Source organism: Miscanthus floridulus, chromosome 17 (assembly GCF_019320115.1).
Source record: "Miscanthus floridulus cultivar M001 chromosome 17, ASM1932011v1, whole genome shotgun sequence".
Classification (NCBI taxonomy): Eukaryota; Viridiplantae; Streptophyta; class Magnoliopsida; order Poales; family Poaceae; genus Miscanthus; species Miscanthus floridulus.
The window spans coordinates 85,759,499-85,780,946 of NC_089596.1; the positions used below are offsets into that span (position 1 = coordinate 85,759,499).

Sequence of the window (21,448 nt, forward strand, 5' to 3'; positions counted from 1 at the left end):
GGTATTAGTAGGTTGAATTTGATAAATTGTCATAGTTATGTATTAATTTGATGCTATCTGTTTTACTACTTTTGTTTGTAGATGTTGCAAGGAAGCAATACAATGCCCATTGCTAGTGACAAGCTCTCATTGACTTTATGATGCTAATATTTCTTTTGTTGCCATTTCCTTTGTGTAGGGAGCAATTTATGCTTTTATGCAGTTTCCCTCTGGATCTTTTACCGAAAGGGTTGTAACTGACGTGACGGATGATCTTACAAATTATACAATTACTAACCAACTAGGAACCCTATACAGTGGTTATGGAGATTTAGACATGTTGAAGAAGCTTGCTGCTGTGTCAAGTCAGTTGAATGTTGGTAAAGTGGCTGACAAAGTGGTTAGTGCATCTATTTCTTCTTGCTTATTCAATGCCATTAGCTTCTTTAATTATATATATGAATTTATTTCTCTGGAGCTGGCTTTCAGCAATGTTTTCTGTGCTAATTGCAGAAGTCCCAGTCTGAGATGCTTGTTTCATTACATCATATTTCTTTAGTAAGAACAGCCGATTGTGTCAGTCGTTCCCTTGTCATGGATAAGTCATCTTATGTGGTATGCATTTTCATATCCATGTCATTTTGCTTTATACTCATAAGATAAACCAAGTGAGATCTCTTACCAGTTTCTCTTTGCAGTCATTGAAGGATACCTTTGATCATTTTACAAGCATGTGGATCAACATGAAATATCATTTGAAGGCTAAAGAAAGTGATGATTCTCAGTACTATAAGTTCAAATCGCGAATGATCAGTATAGAAGACATCTTTAAAGAAGATGTGCCGTTACTTTCAGATATGGAATCAGAAGGCAGTGTTGTAGATAATGAAGAAAAACTAGAGCATGATTTTTTTAAAATTACGGTATTGCCTATGCTAGTTCTTTATGGATGTCTATATTTCATGTTGCATATTGATGTAACAATCTTATTTATTTCAGGAAAGAATTGATGAGGATAATGGTATTGTTGAAGATACTTGGGATCTGATACCAGAGTCTGCTCTAAAATGTATTGTGACCATACATGACCAATTGTTTGGTTCGCCAGATCTTTTTGAGAAGGTATTAATAAAATTATAATGAAATACCTCGAATAATTTATCTGATATACTAGTTGTGCATTCTTTTTTCTGGATGTTCAGATGTTGAGAATCATCTGATGCATTTTATGCATCCTGCATTTCTTTTCTTTTGCATGTAGTAAATAGGGCGAGAATAAATAGTAATAAAGAGTAAAGTGCACGAGTGGTCCTTAAACTTGTCTCGTAGTATCACTCAGTCAGGTACCCGAACTTGTCTTCAGGTGTCATCCAGGTCTAGAACTCTCAAAATTTCATTTTTGGGTTCTCGAACTTGTCGCATGTGTCATCTAGGTCCAAATGAGCTCCAACCTTGCCCACATATCGGTGTCTAGCGCTCCATCTACATGCCCTTCCTCTCTCTTCTAGTTCCAATCTCCATGCTTTCCCCCTCTCTTCATGTTCCAATCTAGTGTGGCGTCACATCACTGTCGCCAACTCGCCATCCCTACCCTTATGCCTTCATCATCCTCCATATCAGAGGCCATGATGTCATCAGTAGTGGTGGCAGCAAGGTCAATGCTAGTGCTCCTTAGGCGGAATAGGTAAGCGAACGATTGCTTTGCCATTAAGTTCTTGCCCCGGTCAATAATGAGTTGTGGATCCAACCACTGTGGCAAGTGGCATTGTGACTTGGAGTAGATCGGGTCTATTTGTATCTAAATGACACACTATGGCAATTCAGGGACTGGATGGCACACTCAGACAAGTCCGGGGACCTAAAAATAGCATTTTAAAAGTTTGGGACCTAGATGACACAGAAAGAGAAGTTTGAGGACCTTTTTTTTGTAGAGTACGCAGGAGAGCTGTGTATCAATGCATCAAGGAGGACGGACCAAATAAATTACAACACACCCACCACTTTCACACAAACACAAACACTCTTACGAACTCGTACCAGAAACAAATGCGCCTTTCACATTAAACCATGACCCGACCCAACAATCACCGTCATCTGATTATTAACTAGCGACCTCTAGATGGGCAGGACCTCTAGTGCCTGCAAGGTACCATAGGTGTGCCTCTTCAAGGATTTACCTAACAATGAGCTGGATGCTAGGGCTGTTCCCATTGAAAACACAATCATTACGGTGATTCCACAACTTCCATGCAGTGAGGATTATCGACGAGTTGAGGCCGTGCTTAATTTCACCAGAGATCAAATTATTAAGTCTCATCCACCAATCATATAATGCTCTATCGTCTGGGACTCTGGGGAAGGGGAGTGATCCACCAATCCAAAATGACGAAAGAGGAGCGACCAGCCAACCACACTTGTCTAGAAAAAACCCAATTGAATAATATATGGTGTATGTTTTCAGCATCTTGGTCACATAAAGGACACCGGTCTGGATGGGGCAAACCTCTGGGAGCCAACCAATCTGCTGTTCAACACCTGTTATGTGCGGCAGGCCAAAGGAAGAATTGACATTTTTTAGGCGCCCAGGTCCTTCAAATCAACTCACAAGGTTCAAAAGAAATTGACCCGATAAACAATGTTTTGTAGGCCGACTTTGTTGAATAGAGACCCGAAGAACATGAGAAACGCCAACATGTATTAGGCCGAAGCTGGACTTCCATTATTAACTCCCAGACCTCCAAATATTCAGCAAGAGCCGTAACTGATAAAGCCCCTTGAATATCTAGCACCCAGCTATTCAACCATGGCTTCACATACTCTACGTCTTTTAGCCCTCCTTTTAGAATCCAAGGAAAAGAGCTGAGGAGGAAGGAAAGCAATGGATTTTCCATGCAGCCAATTATCTGTCTAGAAAAGAGTGGAGTTTGCATCTCCAACACTGGTGATCAACGCCACAGAGAAGAGACCTCTTACAGAAGAATGAACCTGGATATGGAGCTCCGCCCAAGGTTTATCTGGCTGAGTTTTAGCTAGCCAAAGCCATTTCACTCTCAAAGCCCATCCAAGTGATTTTAGCCAAAGCCCAGTCCTCCAATCTCCTTAGGCCGAGTGACTTTGGACCGCGCAATCAGACTATGTCCCAACATAGCAGGTCCCAAGCCCTGGTAAAGGAGGAGGGTTGTGTTAGGCGTGGCGAGCCAATGTAAAAACTTAGCCACTTAAATGGAGATGAAACCCGAAAGAAAATCGTTGGGGCGTAACCCTCTTAGCGACGCGCCATATCGGAACCCGGGTATGGTGTTAAATGGGCAAGGGCCGGGTCGTCACCCCCGTGACGCGCCGTGTCGTGATCTGGGCATGGTGTCAAGTAACCAAGGATCGGGTCGTCGCTTCCTTAGTGGCGCGCTACATCGGCGCCCGGGTGTAGTGAAAAATGAGCAAGGGTCTTCGCATCAGAGTCGACGGGTGCGAAGGGTAAGGAAGCTAGTCGAACCAACTAGGATCCGTTTAGGTAGTTGGAATGTAGGGTCACTTACAGGTAAGTTAAGAGAATTAGTTGATACCGCGACTAGGAGGCGTGTAAATATATTATGCGTTCAAGAGACTAAATGGAAGGGTCAGAAGGCGAAGGAGGTGGACAATACAGGTTTCAAGCTTTGGTATACAGGGACAGTCGCGAATAGAAATGGAGTAGGAGTTTTGATTGATAAGAGCCTCAAGAATGGTGTGGTGGGAGTGAGAAGGCAAGGAGATAGGATTATCTTAGTCAAGCTTGTCGTTGGTGATATGGTCTTGAACGTAATTAGTGCGTATGCCCCCCAAGTAGGCCTCGACGAGAGTGCTAAGAGACAGTTCTGGGAAGACTTAGATGGCCTGGTTAGAGCTATACCTAGTAGTGAGAAGCTTTTTATAGGAGGAGATCTTAATGGGCATGTAGGTACTACAAGCGCAGGTTTCGAGGCAGTTCATGGAGGTTTTGGGTATGGTAGTAGGAATCAGGAGGGGGAGGAAGCTCTAGACTTCGCGGTAGCTTTTGACCTGATGATAGCCAACACTTTCTTTAGAAAGAGAGAATCTCATCTAGTGACCTTCAGTAGCGGACAACACTGTAGTCAGATTGACTTTGTCCTCGCAAGAAGAAAGGACAAACAAGCATGCTTGGATTGCAAGGTGATACCAGGGGAGTGTGTTGTTTCTCAACATAAGCTTTTGGTGGCAGATTTTCGTTTTCAGATGCGTGCCCGTAGGGATAAACAAGCTAAGATTGAAAGAACAAAGTGGTGGAAACTGAAAGGGGAGACGTCAGAGGTATTTAGGGAAAGGGTTATCAAAGGAGGCTCTTGGAAGGAAGAAGACGACATAAACAATATGTGGGACAAGATGGCAACCAACATTCGGAAGGTAGCTTCAGAGGTGTGTGGAGTAACCAAAGGAAGGGGACGTGAGGCTAAAGATACTTGGTGGTGGAACGAGGAAGTCCAAAGGGCTATTAAGGAGAAGAAAGAATGCTATAGACGCTTGTACCATGACAGGAGTGTGGACAACATAGAGAAGTATAAGGTGGCAAAGAAGACTGCAAAGCGAGCTGTAAGTGTGGCAAAGGGTAGAGCGTACGAGGATCTTTACCAACATTTGAGTACGAAGGAAGGAGAGAAGGACATTTATAGGATGGCTAGGGTTCGTGAGAGAAAGACACGGGACTTCAACCAAGTTAAGTGCATTAAGGATGAAAGGGAGCATCTCTTGGTAAAGGATGATGAGATCCGACATCGATGGCAAGAGTATTTTGACAAATTGTTCAATGGTGAGAATATGGACACAACCTTTCAGTTGGATGACTCTTTTGATGACACCAATAGGCGCTTTGTGCGGAGAATCCAAGAATCTGATGTCAGAGAGGCGTTGAAAAGGATGAAAGGAGGTAAGACGATGGGACCGGATGGTATCCCAATCGAGGTGTGGAGATGCCTCGGGGACATAGCTGTAGTATGGTTAACCAAGCTGTTCAACCATATTTTTCGATCGAACAAGATGCCTGATGAGTGGAGGAGAAGTATATTGGTACCGATCTACAAGAATAAAGGGGATATTCAAAGTTGTACAAATTACCGAGGAATTAAGTTGATGAGCCATACTATGAAGCTATGGGAGAGAGTTATCGAGCATCGCTTGAGAGCAATAACGCGGGTCTCTATGAACCAATTTGGTTTCATGCCCGGAAGGTCAACCATGGAAGCCATTTTCTTAATAAGACAAGTTATGGAGCGGTATAGGGAGAAGAAGGACCTACACATGGTTTTTATTGACTTGGAGAAGGCTTATGATAAAATACCAAGGAATGTTATGTGGTGGGCGTTGGACAAACATAAAGTCCCAACGAAGTACGTCGGGCTCATTAAGGACATGTACAACAATGTTGTGACTAGAGTTCGAACAAGTGATGGAGACACGGATGACTTCCCGATTAGGATAGGACTACATCAAGGGTCAGCTTTGAGCCCTTATTTATTTGCTTTAGTGATGGATGAGGTCACAAGGGACATACAAGGGGACATCCCTTGGTGTATGCTTTTCGCGGACGATGTAGTGCTAGTTGATGAAAGCCGGACAGGAGTGAATCAGAAACTGGAGTTATGGCGGGAGACTTTGGAGTCCAAAGGTTTTAGACTTAGTAGAACTAAAACTGAGTATATGAGATGTGACTTCGGCACTACTACTCGGGAGGAGGAAGATGTTAGTTTGGAAGGTCAAGTAGTGCCTAGGAAGGATACCTTTCGATATTTAGGATCAATGCTACAGAGAGACGGGGATATTGATGAAGATGTTAGCCATAGAATCAAAGCAGGGTGGATGAAGTGGCGGCAATCGTCTGGTGTCCTATGTGACAAAAGGGTACCACAGAAGCTAAAAGGCAAGTTTTATAGGACGGCGATTAGACCTGCTATGTTGTATGGTGCAGAATGTTGGCCTACGAAAAGACGACATATTCAACAGCTAAGTGTCGCGGAAATGCGTATGTTGCGTTGGATTTGCGGTCATACAAGAAGGGATCGAGTTCGGAACGATGATATACGTGAGAGATTAGGGGTAGCGCCAATTGAAGAAAAGCTTGTCCAACACCGGTTGAGATGGTTTGGACATGTGCAACGAAGACCTCCAGATGCACCGGTGCGTAGTGGAATCCTAAGTCAGGATAGTAACGTGAAGAGAGGCAGAGGAAGACCGAAGTTGACTTGGGTAGAGGCAATAAAAGGAGACTTGAAAGGATGGAGTATACCCAAAGACTTAGCCTTAGATAGGAGTGCTTGGAAGACAGCTATTCACGTGCCTGAACCTTGATTGCTTCTGTTGGGTTTCAACTCTAGCCTACCCCAACTTGTTTGGGACTTAAAGGCTTTGTTGTTGTTGTTGTTGTTGTTGTTGTTGTTGTAATCAGACTATGTCCGCCAAAAAATGCATTTTAAGAGTTCAGGGACCTAGCTGACACCCCGAGACAAGTTTAGGGACTGCCATGTGTTTTACTCAGTTGTAAATACCATATTATCTATGTCATTGTGTACAATTTCATAGCTAATTGATAATTTCCTGTTGAATTTCTCAGCCCTGCAAATGCCAAGTTAGTGATGCACAGAAAATCCAGTCCTTCATAGAATCATATGAGCTGGGAACAAGAATACTTAAAGGTAAATTTTATTGCTTCCATTTCAAACAGTGCTGTATGTATAACATTGGCTCTGTGTTATTATTTTTCAGATCTCCCGGAATTAACATGTTCTATGTTTGATGAAAAGCTCATGCTTGAGCACCTATTTCGTGTTTGTCTGGAATACCAACGATCTTGTGCAAAAACATCTCAAGATTGCAATGGTTATAATGCTTACAAGGTATGACATCTTTCAGATTGTACCTTGATGTCCATTGGTTTCTTTTCATGTATTTAGTAACTTTGCTTATTGCAGGATCCAAATCCTCCTGTATTGTTCAAGATGGTGGAGTCACTAACTACACTTCAGGAGAGAGTTAATAACTATTTGGATGAATGGCCTGATCACCCTGGTCTCTTGAAAATATTGGATCTAATTACTTCCCTTTTAGCGATGCCCCTGAGCACGCCAATTTCGAAGGTCTGTTATTCAATGGTTGTTTGTGTAGTATTAACTTGCTTTTAAGTACTGATTTGTTCTTTCTTTTTCTTGTTATTTTTCTTGTTCTTAAGGTCTTACTTGGATTGCAACTGCTGGCTGGGAAAGCTCAAACATTGCAGGAAAATGACTCCAAGTTCTTTCTGAAAGGTAAAGCTAAACCCTGACAAACCTTTGTGCACATTTTCTGATGCCAATTCCTATATTTCAGTTCATACTCTAGTTTTCTTCAAAAATGGATTATGTACTGTATTTTCAAAACTTTTTTAATTTCTCATCTACAATCGGTTAAATTACCATAATTGTTTTTTCAATTTTACCAGCACATTGTGTCGTATGCCCAACATCTGAAAAAATGTTTCTGGCAAATCATAGCATTGTATTGTTTTAATCTCCTTTTCCCTGCAGATCATCTTGCATCAATATTCTTGCTTGTGTATTCATGGCAAAGGCTCGAGTTAGATTGTTGGCCTATACTGCTGGAGGAGGTCCAGGCAAAGTATGAGATGAATGCTGTAAAGGTGTGTTTATATTACTGTCAAGCTTATTTAATTTTTATTGCTTGATTTTTGGTTTAACAGAATATTGTTGTACTTGTGCAGCTGTGGTTTCCATTGCGAGCGTTACTTACTCAGACTTCTGGTATTCTAATGGACGAGGATTCGTCTATTATCAGAAGGTAATGCATATTTATTTCTCTCCCTTCCTAGAAACATATATTTTTTCTAATGCAAAAATGGTCTGCAAATTCAGTGTTGAGGAATTTGTTCAAACATCGAGTCTTGGAGAATACAAGAGACGCTTGCATATTCTCTTTGCCTTCCATGGTGAGATTTCAACTGGTGCTAGCATGGGTAGTTATTCAAGGTGAGATCAAAACTTGATCAGTACTGTTTGCTTTGTTTAAGTTAGTTCAGTATAGCTGTTGAAATTATTTTGCTGTTCCCACTATAATTAATTTTCCTTATACTGATTTTTTTTTCATTTGTCCACTCGACAGTACTGCGGTGAAGAAAATCCAGAATATTCTGTACAATGTGTTTGGCTACTACATGCAGTTTTTGTCACTGTAAGTCACTCTTCAATCTATGTGAAAGTATTTCTGTTTCTTTTGTCCACGGTTGGTTCTGACAAAATTTCCAACCTCAAGTGTTCATGGGAAAATTGAAGATGGTAAAAAAACCATTGAGAAGGAGTTGAAAGATCACGTCAAGCTTTACAGCTGGGAGCAAGCGCCATATAGTAGTGCTTCTATTGAAAATTTTAAAAGGACTAGGCAAAAGATTTTTAAGCTTCTGCAACGGTTCAATGTATGTACTGATTACTTGCTGTGTTTAAGTTTATTATGAAAGTGTTTTTTAAGTTTCTGCAATAGTTCAATGTATTTATTATTATTGTTATTATTAGCAATGCTTTGGCTCCAAAGCTATTATTTTTGCTGTAAACATAAACTTGACTATGGGAAGAAGATACCCTACTGGTTTTGTCTTTAGAATATGGCTGTACCAACTGAGCAACTTCACGGTTCTGTATTATTTGTTGTAATAACATCATTGTTATTGATCTACTCCCTCCTGTCACAAATAATATTGGTGAAGTTTTGGACATCAGCCGCGGCCTCAAAAACAACTTTGACTAGTACTTTCTGTTTTAGTATATTTATGAGTAAAGTATTACTTCTATGAAAAATGATTACTTCTATGAAAATCTGGTGGAATCATTTTAAAAAAATATCCAAATACAATACATAAAATTTAGTTTGTAACCAAACTTTGGTATGGTTGACTGCACACAACCTAAAATGGCCACTAATATGTGACTGGAGAGAGTCAGTTGCCTTGTTGGTGTCCAAGTCATTAGCTCTTTTGGTAACACAGTTGACATGCTATTTGCATTTTGGACAGGATATTTTGAAAAGTCCTGTCATCATGCTACTGAATGAAGAAGCCACAGTAAGGAAGGTTCCGTGCTGGCTTGATCCTCAGAGGCCTGAATCACAGCTTCCTGTTGACACTGAAAAATTTAACAAAAGGTGGCCCTGTAAAGCTGATCATATTTGTACTATTAATTCCTTAATTATCACACTAATTTATGTTTATTTTGTTCTTTCTTGCAGGTTTTTGTGGTACCACAAGTGGGCAAGTGAGACTTCTTTATCATTACAAACATTGCAGCAATCAAACGGTAGTATCGTTGGAGTTCCTAGTGCCAAAGGTCTCTATCTTCCCACCCCCAACACACAAAAAAATAAAAGAAAAACCGATTCCATCTTTCTTTTCCCTCTAGTGTGTTTGTTACTAACTTAGAATTTTTTTTGGGCAGAATATGCAGATATTGTACACAATGTGAAGCACCGGCAGAATGAAATTGAGCTCAATGACAGATTGCAGTTATTTTGGGTCTCACTTGAGAGAATCTGTGGAGCAGCTAATTTTGCTAGTACAGTGAAGCATGGGAAAAAGAATCAGAAGAAAACAGCTCTATCCAATCTGTTCAAAACTCTTGAGGAATGTGGACTATCAAAGCACAGGCCAATGGGTCATGAGGTACTTTAATGCTAAAACAAGATAACCTCTTTCCCTGTTTTTATAGCTGTATAATAATAATTCTGTAATGTGAAACCAAACAAAATATACTGTGACTGAAACCCTTGACGTTCCTTTACTCCATTGCCCAAAAGAAAAGAGCTTTTTATACAATTTTTTTCTCTCTTACTTCCAGTGGGGAGATGAGCTGGCTGCACCAAGTCCATTGTTCTTGGAGCAGTCATATGATTCTGTACATTTACTACAGCAAGTGAACTCGCAGAAAATGCTGGAAGGTGTTAGCATCAATCATTCCACACTATTGAACACAGATAACTGGAAGCATGCAAATCAGCAATACTTCAAATGTTTGGCAATGATGCAACAACTTCGACAGGTTTCTTTGAAATTTAACAAAGATCTAGGTTTAGAAGAGGTCAGTTCCTAGTTATTTTTAGTATCTGGTGCTAGATCAGCATATATCAGTTTTGTATTTATGCTTTGAGCAACCTACAGGTTAACAAGGCCACGTCCTTTATGAGTCATCTGTTGACTGTGTTGTCTGAACAACGGCATCTTGCTTATAATCTATTTGATCAGCTGAACCAATTCCGGCATGCTATTTTCTTATTAGGTTCTGGAGGTACTTCTCGACTTATGCCTTTTCTTTTTAGGGCTTGAAAATCAATTTGCAAACTCACTTGTTATCCTTTATAGGAATAGGAGAGAGTAAATCTCTATCATCAAGCCAAAATATGCTGCTGAGTTCCATGTGGCAGCAAAAGGTAGAGTTTCTGCTTAAGTTTTTTAATCTTATGGATTTTACAATTTTGATGTGTCTTCTGTGTTTATGCACATTTTTTTACAGCACGGTGGCTAACACATCATTTTGCTATTTTTTAAATGTAGAAATTGTTTGATACTGTACTCACTATGACAACAGACTCCAACTTATTGCTCAGAAGCTTCAAGGATTGCCATTATAACTCTTGTAACAACTTCATAGAAGTTGCAGAGATCTCGTCTCTTCTTGGAAAGTTCATCTTGAAATTTTCTGAATCTAAGGTAAACTTAATCGTTTCTGTTGCCTTACAGGGGTGGCCTCTTTAGCTTATGGATTGTAGTGAACCAAGATCAAACGGGGGTCTTAGATTTTTGGTTTCATTCAATAAATCTTACCCCCAAGATAAGCTCAAAATAAGTTGAAGCCAGTGTGAGGTTCCTTTGGGGTTCTGAGCTTAAGGGACATGAGAAGTAGTGCACTCAGTGATATAATGATATGTGCCTTGTGACTCTTTCTATCTTCTTTTTTTTTTTGCAGGAGTTGTTAGATAAATGCTTGCTTGGATGCAATAATATATTTGCTGGTGCATATAAGAGTATGCCTCATGCTGCAACAGAGATGGACCAACTTTTTGCTGATAATTGCCAGCATATAGATTCATTGTTGGATGAATACTTGCTTGGATCCAATAATATATTTGCAGATGCATATAAGAGTATGCCTCTTGCTACAACAGAGATGGAGCAACTTTTTGCTGATAATTGCCAGCTTATAGATTCATTGAGAGAAGACATGCAGGTTCAATGCCACCAGGATCTTTCAGTGGGATCCGTTAAGAAAGTTCTTATCTCGCGTTTGGAAGAATTGCTGGAGAAGGTTTGTGCTGCTATGTATTTGAATGTCTGTTTAGTTACCCATCCTATTTTGAGTAGTTCTGTATAGCCTTATGAGTTTCATGAAATAAACATAGCTTGAGTCAATAAAAATAGTAAACATTCATGCTGTGTTAACATATTGAAATGACATACATAGAGGATAAAGAGCGATGAGAGCTAGGTTCCGCACCGGTGGCGGCGGTGGCGGCGCGCGGGAGCAGGCGGCGCGTGCGCGGCGCGCAGGTGGGCGCTCGAGCGGCCCCGTGCGCGTGCGGGCGCGAGGCGCGAGTGCGAGCGGGAGTGCGAGGCGCACGCTCAGGCCGGACGGCACGGAGGGCTGCACGCGGGCCAGCGTGAGCGAGGCGTGGCGCGGTGAGCTGCGCGCGGACTGGCGCGAGCAACGGAGCGCCCAGCTGCTTGTGGGCCGGCACGTCCTGGGCTGTACGCGTGGGCCGGCGCCAGCGGAGGCAGTGAACGCGCGTCGTCGTCGCTAGCCACCTGTGGTGGTTCTGGAGTTTCTGCGCCCTAGTCATGGTCCGCCCTACTTCCTCTCCGGGTGCTCTCATCGAGCTCGAGCAAGATCCTGCCCTGGCCGCCTTGGTCAGGAACTGGGATTTCTCTCTGGGTAAGAGATCTGGGTAGAGCATCCTGGCTTCTCTGATCTGGTAAATTCGTTCTGGAATTCCAATGTCTCAGCAACTAATAGTGCTACTAGAGTCACTGCCAAATTCAAACTTTTAAGGGCTGCCCTGAAAAAGTGGAGCAAAGGTCTTTCTAACCTCAGTTGCCTGATAAAAAACTGCAATTCTACACTGGAGATCCTAGATAAAAAACTGCAATTCCACACTCAAGAATTCAATTTTAGGAAGATTTTGAAGAAACACATCCTCAAGCTCCTTAAGCACCAAAAAGATTATTGGAAGAAAAGATACACTATTAGATGGACTAAATTTGGAGATGAAAGTACAAAATTCTTTCATGCTGCTGCAACCGAAAGATACAGGATAAATACCATCACTTCCCTTGAAACTGAAGATGGAAGATCTGTGTGTGATCACAGTGAAAAAGCTGCTCTGCTTCTTGAGGAATACAAACAAAGAATGGGGTGCACTACTATCCCTGACATGCTATACAACTTAAGTCAACTGGTCCAGTCCAATAGCAGCCTAAGGCAGCTATCCAGACCCTTCACAATTGAGGAGATTAATAATATAGTCAAACAAATGCCTGCTGATAAAGCACCAGGCCCAGATGGTTTTAATGGATACTTCATCAAAAGTTGCTGGGAAACAATTAAAGGAGATTTCTACAGCCTCTGCTTTGACTTCTTCAATGGAACCCTGGATTTGCAATCTATAAACAATTCCTTCATCACTCTGATTCCCAAGACAAACAACCCTGTCTCAGTAAATGATTTCAGGCCCATCTCACTTCTAAACTGTGTCCTCAAATTATCACAAAGCTCCTAGCCAACAGGCTCCAAGGCAAGATCACATCACTCATTCATACAACCAGTATGGCTTCATCAAATCCAGGACAATCCAGGACTGCTTGGCATGGACCTATGAGTATATTCATCAGTGCCAACAATCCAAGAAAGAAATCATTATTCTCAAGCTTGATTTCACAAAAGCTTTTGATACTATTGAACATAATGTGATCATTCAAATGATGAAACAGCTAGGCTTTGATGATACTTGGTGTGACTGGATCCAACGAATTCTTGATTCAGGAACCTCTTCCATCCTTCTTAATGGAGTGCCTGGAAAACACTTCCAATGCAGACGTGGAGTGAGACAGGGAGATCCTCTTTCTCCCCTTCTCTTTGTTTTGGCTGCTGATCTCCTTCAGTGCATTATTAACAGAGGTCACAGTGAAGGACTATTTGATCTCCCTATCCCCTCCTATGAAACAGTTCAGTATCCTATTATCCAGTATGCGGACGACACCATTCTCATCATGAAAGCTTCCCAAATGGAACTTTTCACTCTCAAAGGATTGCTGGAATCTTTCTCACAGTCAACTGGACTTCGGGTTAACTATAAAAAGTCTTGTTTGGTGCCTCTAAATCTCTCTACTGAGAAAGCTCATCAGCTGGCTGGGGTTTTTGGATGCAAACTGGAATCCCTCTCCTTCACATACCTTGGATTGCCAATGGGCACCACCAAGCCGAGAGTGGAGTACTTTGGATTCATCATGAACAAAGTTGAAAGAAGACTTACAGCCACTTCAAATTTTCTCTCCCATGCTGGAAGACTAGAGCTAGTGAACTCAGTCCTGTCCTCTCTTCCTACCGATGCCATGTGCACTCTTGAGCTGCCTATTTCAGTTATAGAGTACATTGACAGAGCAAGAAGACACTGTCTTTGGAGAGGCCTCTGACAGCAATGCCAAAATGAAACCTCTGGTGGCCTGGAAAAAAATGCAGCAAGCCAAAAAGAAAGGGAGGGCTCGGTATCATCAATCTTAGAAGCCAAAACTCTGCTCTACTCCTTAAACACCTAGACAAATTCTACAACAGGAAAGAGATTCCTTGGGTCAAGCTTGTTTGGCATGCTCACTACTCCAATGGTGACATCCCACATGCAACTATGGATAAAGGGTCTTTTTGGTGGAAGGATATCCTGAAACTTTGTGATCTCTTTAGAGGAATCACTAATTGCAAACTCGGGGATGGATCTACTGTTCTTTTCTGGTCAGACCTTTGGAATGACAATGTCATGCAGAGCAAGTTTCCAAGACTTTTCTCTTTTGCCAAAAACAAGAAGATTTATGTGTTGCAGTTCCTTTCAAACAACAACCTCTAGTCACAATTCCACCTTCCTCTGTCCGAACATGCTTATCAAGAATATCAAAGAATGCAAGACTACATTCAATCTATACAGGTTCAACAAGATACAAAAGACTCTTGGCACTATATTTGGGGAAGCAGCAGCTATACATCTCCTAAATTCTACAATTTCCCCTACAGAAATGTTCAGCCCCGTCCTCCTTTTCTGTGGATCTGGGACTCAAAATGCAGTAACAAGCTTAAAGTCTTCTCCTGGCTCTTGATTATGGATAGGCTAAACACAAGGAACCTTCTTAAAAGGAAAAAGCACAAGTTGGAGGGCAATAACTATAACTGCATTCTCTGCAATCAGAATGTTGAGGAAACTGCTTTCCACCTCTTCTTCAGCTGTCCATTCAGTCAGGCCTGCTGGCAACACTTGAACATGCACTGGAACTTTCAAAGTGATTTCTTCAAAATGATGATGCAGGAACAGCAATATCAAAATCCCTTCTTTATGGAGATCTTCATCATTGCTGCCTGGCACATATGGAAGCAGCGAAATATCTATATATTTGACAGAGGACGACCCTCTTTCTCCTCCTGGAAATGCTCCTTTTTGGATGAGGCTAGATTTCAAGCTCTTAGAATGTCTGAAGACAAGCGCTTTGTTTTCCTCCTTCGTATAGACTCCTTTTCTTAGTTCTTAGCTGACCAGTGGCTCCCTCAGCCTCTTGGGTGGTTTTTGTTTTTGTTGTTCTTTCTCCTCTGTACAGTTTCTGGCTTTTGCTTTTTAATAAAATCTCACAGTGGGGGCCTCCCCTGCTGTATTTTCGCTCAAAAAAATAAAGTAGTTCTGTATATATGCTTAAACTTATTTTTGTTATAATAGTATAATATAATATGGCAAGGAGAGAAGCATAGAGTTTGTTATGGTAGGTTAGGATTAGTTTTCATCCCTATTGGTTGAGTTCCAAGCGACCACCGCACCACATAATGTGTAAACAGCCCATGAGGTTTAGTTAGACCTGCTGTTGGGGAGGGTATGGGCACACCTGGGCTCGTCCACACCAAATCCAATCCTGAAATATCCATTCTGCACCCTCCCCAATTATCCATACTCATTGGGTAATTTGTTATTATAGTTGATGACCATGGACAAGAGCTTGAACTTCTGTTCACGAGATTGCAAAATGGGAAGTGCATGGCATCTACAAGGAAAAAGTACAGTTCAGGAACAAATCTGGGGATGAAACAAAAATTATTATTTGAATGCCCCTCACAAATTAAAAGGTGAAATGTAAATATATTAAAGAAAAGATCCAAATTGCCTTCTGAAAAGGGGAAAAGAAGAGCAGATCAAAGCTCACCAAAGGGATTTGGGGATATGTCTAGAGAGTACCTCATGTGAGCGTGTCACCGGTTCTATAACACATGCTCCTCGCTGATTGTTCTTCCCCTTCCACCAATCTTGTAGACTCAAGCGTCCCTGCCCACGAGATCGCCAGGAAGAGACCTTCATCTGTCGATGAGGTCGGCATAGTTGTAGAGGGATTGGGGCTTCCGCTCCCTGCTGGACCAACGAAAAAGCAGAAAGGATCCAGTCATTGTGGGGCTTGGGCTTCCTTGGATGACACTGGGGAATCGAGCTATGGAGGAAGGGGGCAAAGGGGCACAAGGCTAGTCCACTGAAGGAAATGGGACGAAGGGTACAGACGGATATACCCGTACCCTACCCCTCTTCCAACGTGTAGCGAGCTGCTTACCCATACCCGACCCAAATCGCATGGGTGTGGATCTGGGATTGGATTAGGTTATCCAACGACAGGCCTGGGCTCAAATGATCACCCACTGACTCGCAGTATATTCATGTTCTCACATTGTATAAAGATGGCACCATGCCTGAGCAGTCACATCCACAGCATCTGCCACACTGCCCCCAGGAGATGACTTCTGTTCCTCTCTCGGGATAGGGAGAGGAGAGGAGAGATGAAAGAGAACAAGGGATAGGGAGAGGTGACAAGGTGAGGCCTGAGGAAGAAGAGAGGGGTAGGCAGTTGGGCATTTTTTTTTTTTTTTGAGAAACATGGGGGAATGGAAAATCAATCCTATGTCTCACTTTGATTGGAGCGGCACATCTCCAGTTCATTTCTTTTTTCCTTTGTTTCAACCAGAATTTACTTCTGTCCAAATAGTGCATGTTACATGTTGATTTAACTAGGCATTTTCCTTTGTAGCATGTTACATGTTGATTTAATAGGCATTTTCCTTTATATTCTATGTGAATCTTTTATGCTTAAATATTCATGACTGATGTAGGGCAAGATGGCAATGAAGAACCCAAGACAAGTTGAAGAAAATCATAAGCTATGCTTGAAGCTTGAAGCTTCGTATATAGAAATTTTGAAGGAAACTTTCATGCTATTTGTTGGTGTTCTCGGAAAGCTCACTGATCATGAAGTATGCAGTAATGGAACTGATAATTCACCAGTTGGTAATGTTGCATCATGGAAAGATACTTTGCAGACATGCATTATGAATCTTAAATTGGATGATATTTGTGCTGCTGGTGAAAAGATTTGTATTCTAGTGGTTTGTGCCATCACCTTTACACTGTTTTCTTATCTGTATAATTTTTTGTTATACCATCTCATTTGTTATTGTTTGCAACAGAGGTTGCTGGTTGACTATAAACCTGAGATACGTACTAGTATAGAGGTGCACCTAATGCATCTTCATGCTTGGCTGGGTGTGATCCTGTCATCAGCAGAAGGGATACTTTCTGAACTTTTAGAAGCACACAGAACAGTAAGTATTTCATGTTTGGAGGAACTTTAGACTTGTCCTCTTATATTTTGGTAAAATAATGTTTAATTTCGTTTTTCTAAGGCCTCTTTCTCTTGGTTTCAGACTTCTGAAATGACTCTTGCACTTGGGGACCTTTTTATTCATCTATTTACGGAGGGGTTTGGTTCCACTGAAGATACAGCGGAAGATGCAGATGATGAACTACAGCAAGATGCTGTTGGAAGTGGAACTGGCATGGGTGACGGGGATGGTCAAAAGAGTGTAAGCTCTGATATAGATGATGAATCACAACTTGGTGATAGTAAGGTTAGTGTGCTCAGTACATCCTTCTAACTTCTTTTGACAATGGGATGAAACAAATACCCCAGACACTACAAATTGGAGATGTATACGAGTGATATATACTTTTAACCTGTAGCAGTTTCTGTAGTGTATGCTTCATGGAAGCTGACCTTCTTTCGTGTTGCAGGACATTGACATGTAAGGCAGATCCAGCTCCTAAGAATGATGATAAAGCTGTCGAAATGCAAGACGATTTTAATGCACAATTATCTGATGTTTCTGAGGATCTTGAAGGCGAAGACTCGGGTGGCGAAGATGAGGATAACTTGGATAATCAGATGGGTGATACTGGTGATGCAAGTGAAGTGGTTGGCAAGAAATCATGGGATAAGGATGAAGGATGATGATCCTAAGACATCTATTGAGAAATATGAGTCAGGCTCAGTCAGCCAAAGGGACAGAACAGGATGATAGGGAACTGAGAGCTAAGGACGATGGTTCTATTGAGGAGGAAGATCCTATGGAAATGGATCCTGAGGAAGGCAAGAATAATAATTTGGAACATGATCCTACCTGTGATGAAAGCCATCTGAATACTGATGAAGTCATGGACAAAGCTGATGCATATGATGACCGGACTGGGACCTGAAATCCCTGAACCAGAGAATGATTCCGTTGATGTTGACATGGAGGAACAAGAACAAACTGACGATAGAGATGCTGACAATGAAGATATAGGTACTGAAGAAGCGGAGCAAGCAGATGAGAGGTTAGATGCTTCAGATGATATGGAGGAAGGAGATATGGCACAGCATAGCGATGGTCTGGTAGATAATGAAGGGGAGCATGTTGAAGATGCAAACACAGAAGCAGGTGAGATGGATACACACCAATTGGACAAGACCGATTCACTTATGCCTCCATCACAAGGCCTACAGCCTGACAATATGCAAGTAGATTCTAACAGAGAATCTGAAGCCAACTTGGCCAACAGCAGTGATATGCACGGCGCTGTTGCTCCTTCAGTAAATTTTTCAGGAAATGAAGTGCCCAATATGGAAATATCTATGCCCAATGCTGGTGATGATTCAAGACTATTATCCAACTCCAAGCCAGATATGCAAAATGATGCTCAGCAGCACATCAAGCAGACAAATCCTTTCAGGAGTATTGGAGATGCATTGGAGGACTGGAAAGAACGGGCCAAAGTCTCAGCTGATACTCAGGATCATCAACCAGAAACTGGAAATGATAGTAATGAGAACACTGCTGAATTTCGTTATGTGCCTGAGGGTGAGCAGAGCACCTCTCAGGCATTGGGTGCTGCAACAGCTGACCAGATCAATGATGACAATCAAATTAATCAATCTTTCTTGGAAGATGAAAGCCGTGTCAGGAAATTGGAACAAAGTGATGAGAGAACACCTGATAACCCTGAGGTGCCTTACCTTCAAACTTCACAAGCACTTCCCAGCAAGTCTGAAAATGCCAATGAATTTGATGGCAGAGAGATTCAAACTGATACATCCGTTCAAAATTTGAGTTGAAAGCAGAATAGATCATCACACTTTCCAAGATCTTGTTTCCTTCAAACGACCCCCGGCAGATGACAAAATAGCTCTTATTGACCTAACTACTGACAGGGAATTTCCTTCTCAGATGGATCTGGACATCACTGATGCAGAGACAAAAAGGTCTATTGTGGACTGGAAAAATCTTGAGCTGGCAACCATGAAATTGTCCCAAGAACTGGCAGAGCAATTGCGCCTGGTCATGGAACCAACTCTTGCTAGTAAGCTTCAAGGGGATTATAGAACTGGAAAGAGAATAAACATGAAGAAGGTACTTTTATTTCCAATGAACTTATCATTATATGTTTTCCTTTCCCCTCCATAGGGATGTATATGATGCACCACAACTCTTGTTCCTTCAGGTCATTCCGTATATTGCGAGTCATTTCCGCAGGGACAAGATATGGTTGCGCCGAACTAAGCCTAATAAACGGAATTACCAAGTGGTTATTGCTGTTGATGACTCAAGAAGTATGTCTGAGGGCAAATGTGGAAAATTTGCTATCGAGGCATTAGTTACTGTGTGCCGTGCTATGTCACAGCTTGAGGTTGGACAATTTGCAGTTGCAAGTTTTGGAAAGAAGGGGAATGTTAGAGTGCTACATGATTTTGATCAGATCTTCAATGGTGAAGCTGGAGTGAATGTAAGTTGATGAAATTTACAGTATGATTCTTTATCTCCATTGTACTCTTTGTAAGCTTGTCTAACTATTGCTATGTATCTTTCATGCTCTCGTTTCAGATGATCTCTAGCTTGTCCTTTGAGCAAGATAACAAAATTGAGGATCAACCGGTGTCTGATCTCTTGACGTATCTGAATGCTATGCTTGATACTGCTGTTGCACGGGCACGCACCCCCTCAGGGAAAAATCCTCTCCAGCAACTGATACTGATAATATCTGATGGAAAGTTCCATGAAAAGGTAACTATTCTGTCCTCAGTTTTGGCTGCAGCTCGTATACCCCCTTTCCTCTTGGGTTCTGAAGTTGGCTCTCTATTAGGAAAACTTGAGGCGGCATGTTAGAGATGTTCTAAATCGAAAGAGAATGGTTGCGTATGTGCTCCTGGATAGCCCCGAGGATTCTATTATTAATCTGAAGGAAGCATGCTTTAAAGTAGGGGAGAAGGTAGAGCTGAAAAAGTACATGGATTCCTTTCCGTTCCCGTATTATGTTATGCTACAGAACATTGAAGCTCTTCCTCGCACATTGGCCGACCTGATTAGACAGGTGTGAATTACTCCTATCAATTTAGCTCTTTTGACATACTAATGATCTCTTTTGAATTAACAAATGGTTGCCCTACTAATGACCTCTTTTCTACTATGCAGTGGTTTGAGCTCATGCAGAGCGCTAACGAGTGATCCTTGGGACGTTAGCCAACCAAATTTTACCGAGTAGTGCCACGCATTTAGCTGTACAGCAAACTACATTCTAGCTTTCATTTTTTGCTTGGGCCTGGATAACTCTGTGATCGCGGGCTTGATTGTGTACAAATACCGTCACAGTTCAAATCGCTTTTGGGAAATATGATCTGCGATCGCAGGCGTGATAGTGTAAAAATACCATCACAGTTCAAATTGCTTCTGGGAAATGTGAATATAGTTTCCTTGCTCACGCGGTATAGTCTGTTTTTCATTTAGAACTGTTTGCAACCTTGAGTGCGATTGATCCTTCACTCTTGCCCAGCTCTTCGTCTTGTGAGGTCTGTCATGTTTGGCTTTGTTGATGTACATGTTTCTTCCACTGTATGTGCTACGCGTTGACGATGTACACGACTGTCGCTGCCAACCCGAACACTTCTCTATGTGACACTGATGCTAGGGGCGGATCTAGAAATCTACAAAAAGAGGTTCTCTTCAACAAGCTGTGTTATCTGAATGAGCCTGTATTCAGCTTGTTCTGTGAATGAGTTGTTCTCTGAATGATGCTAACTGTCTACTCGTTGTGACATTAAAGATTGTTCAGGCTCGACGGGCTGCTGGAGATGTGAAGATGTAGCATGGTCTGATTAGGTTTGCTTAGTCGCTAAACATACATATGTATGCGTCCAGATATCTAACTGGACTGATAATTTGTGAAGTAAGCCTCACATTAAGTAATTGCACGACATGTATGATCGTAAGTTCATAGAAACCTAACAGCATTGAAAGGTTGCTAACCCAAGAGTAGGCAGTAAATATTAGACAATACATAGGTGGTCAACTTAGAACGTGAGGGTTAAGCACAAGGAACATTCTAAGAAGAAAACGTATGGCTCTAGAGACATATAACTGTGAAATTTGTTCTATGCTGGTAGAAGAAACTGTGGATCACTTGTTCTGGCACTGTCCATTTGCACAGCTGTGCTGGGGTTTATTAAATCTGAATATAATTCAAACAGAAGGAATCTTTGAAAATGTAATGGCAATCAAAGATGAAATGCAAAGTCAATTCTTCATGGTAGCTGTCATCCTTATGAGTTGGACAATCTGCAGGGCCAGGAATGAGCTTATTTTCAATAATAATCAAGTTGGTATTCAGGAGTGCAAGAATTATTTTCTCAAAGAAGCAAAGCTGGTCTCCCTGCCCCGTTCGCTGGTCTGAAACTTGGCTGAAACTGGCTGAAAAACAATGTTCCGGCTGAATTATTGTGAGAGAAAAACGCTGTTCCGGCTGAAAAAAGAAGCCGAACAAGCCGAATATAGGGTAAGCCGAACATGGTAGAACATTC

General features: G+C 41.7%; 1 protein-coding gene across 1 annotated transcript in view; it reads left to right on the forward strand.

Annotated features, from left to right (window-relative positions):
* The window catches only part of LOC136517197 (midasin-like), a 45,421-nt gene extending 25,071 nt beyond the window's left edge, over window positions 1–20,350 (forward strand). Inside the window, 33 exon segments of the mRNA XM_066510725.1 lie at window positions 179–379; window positions 493–594; window positions 678–902; window positions 979–1,101; window positions 6,581–6,662; window positions 6,733–6,863; window positions 6,939–7,103; window positions 7,196–7,271; window positions 7,530–7,642; window positions 7,724–7,800; window positions 7,875–7,988; window positions 8,122–8,190; window positions 8,272–8,431; window positions 9,026–9,153; window positions 9,238–9,335; window positions 9,444–9,667; window positions 9,843–10,082; window positions 10,163–10,289; window positions 10,364–10,431; window positions 10,556–10,711; window positions 10,968–11,306; window positions 16,395–16,667; window positions 16,749–16,883; window positions 16,986–17,197; window positions 17,353–17,563; window positions 17,565–17,609; window positions 17,611–17,805; window positions 17,807–18,706; window positions 18,708–19,007; window positions 19,099–19,380; window positions 19,479–19,658; window positions 19,738–19,965; window positions 20,067–20,350. Of these exon segments, the coding sequence (XP_066366822.1) occupies window positions 179–379; window positions 493–594; window positions 678–902; window positions 979–1,101; window positions 6,581–6,662; window positions 6,733–6,863; window positions 6,939–7,103; window positions 7,196–7,271; window positions 7,530–7,642; window positions 7,724–7,800; window positions 7,875–7,988; window positions 8,122–8,190; window positions 8,272–8,431; window positions 9,026–9,153; window positions 9,238–9,335; window positions 9,444–9,667; window positions 9,843–10,082; window positions 10,163–10,289; window positions 10,364–10,431; window positions 10,556–10,711; window positions 10,968–11,306; window positions 16,395–16,667; window positions 16,749–16,883; window positions 16,986–17,197; window positions 17,353–17,563; window positions 17,565–17,609; window positions 17,611–17,805; window positions 17,807–18,706; window positions 18,708–19,007; window positions 19,099–19,380; window positions 19,479–19,658; window positions 19,738–19,965; window positions 20,067–20,099 (6,012 nt within the window). The 3' untranslated portion in view covers window positions 20,100–20,350.
* Window positions 20,351–21,448: the final 1,098 nt, after the last annotated feature.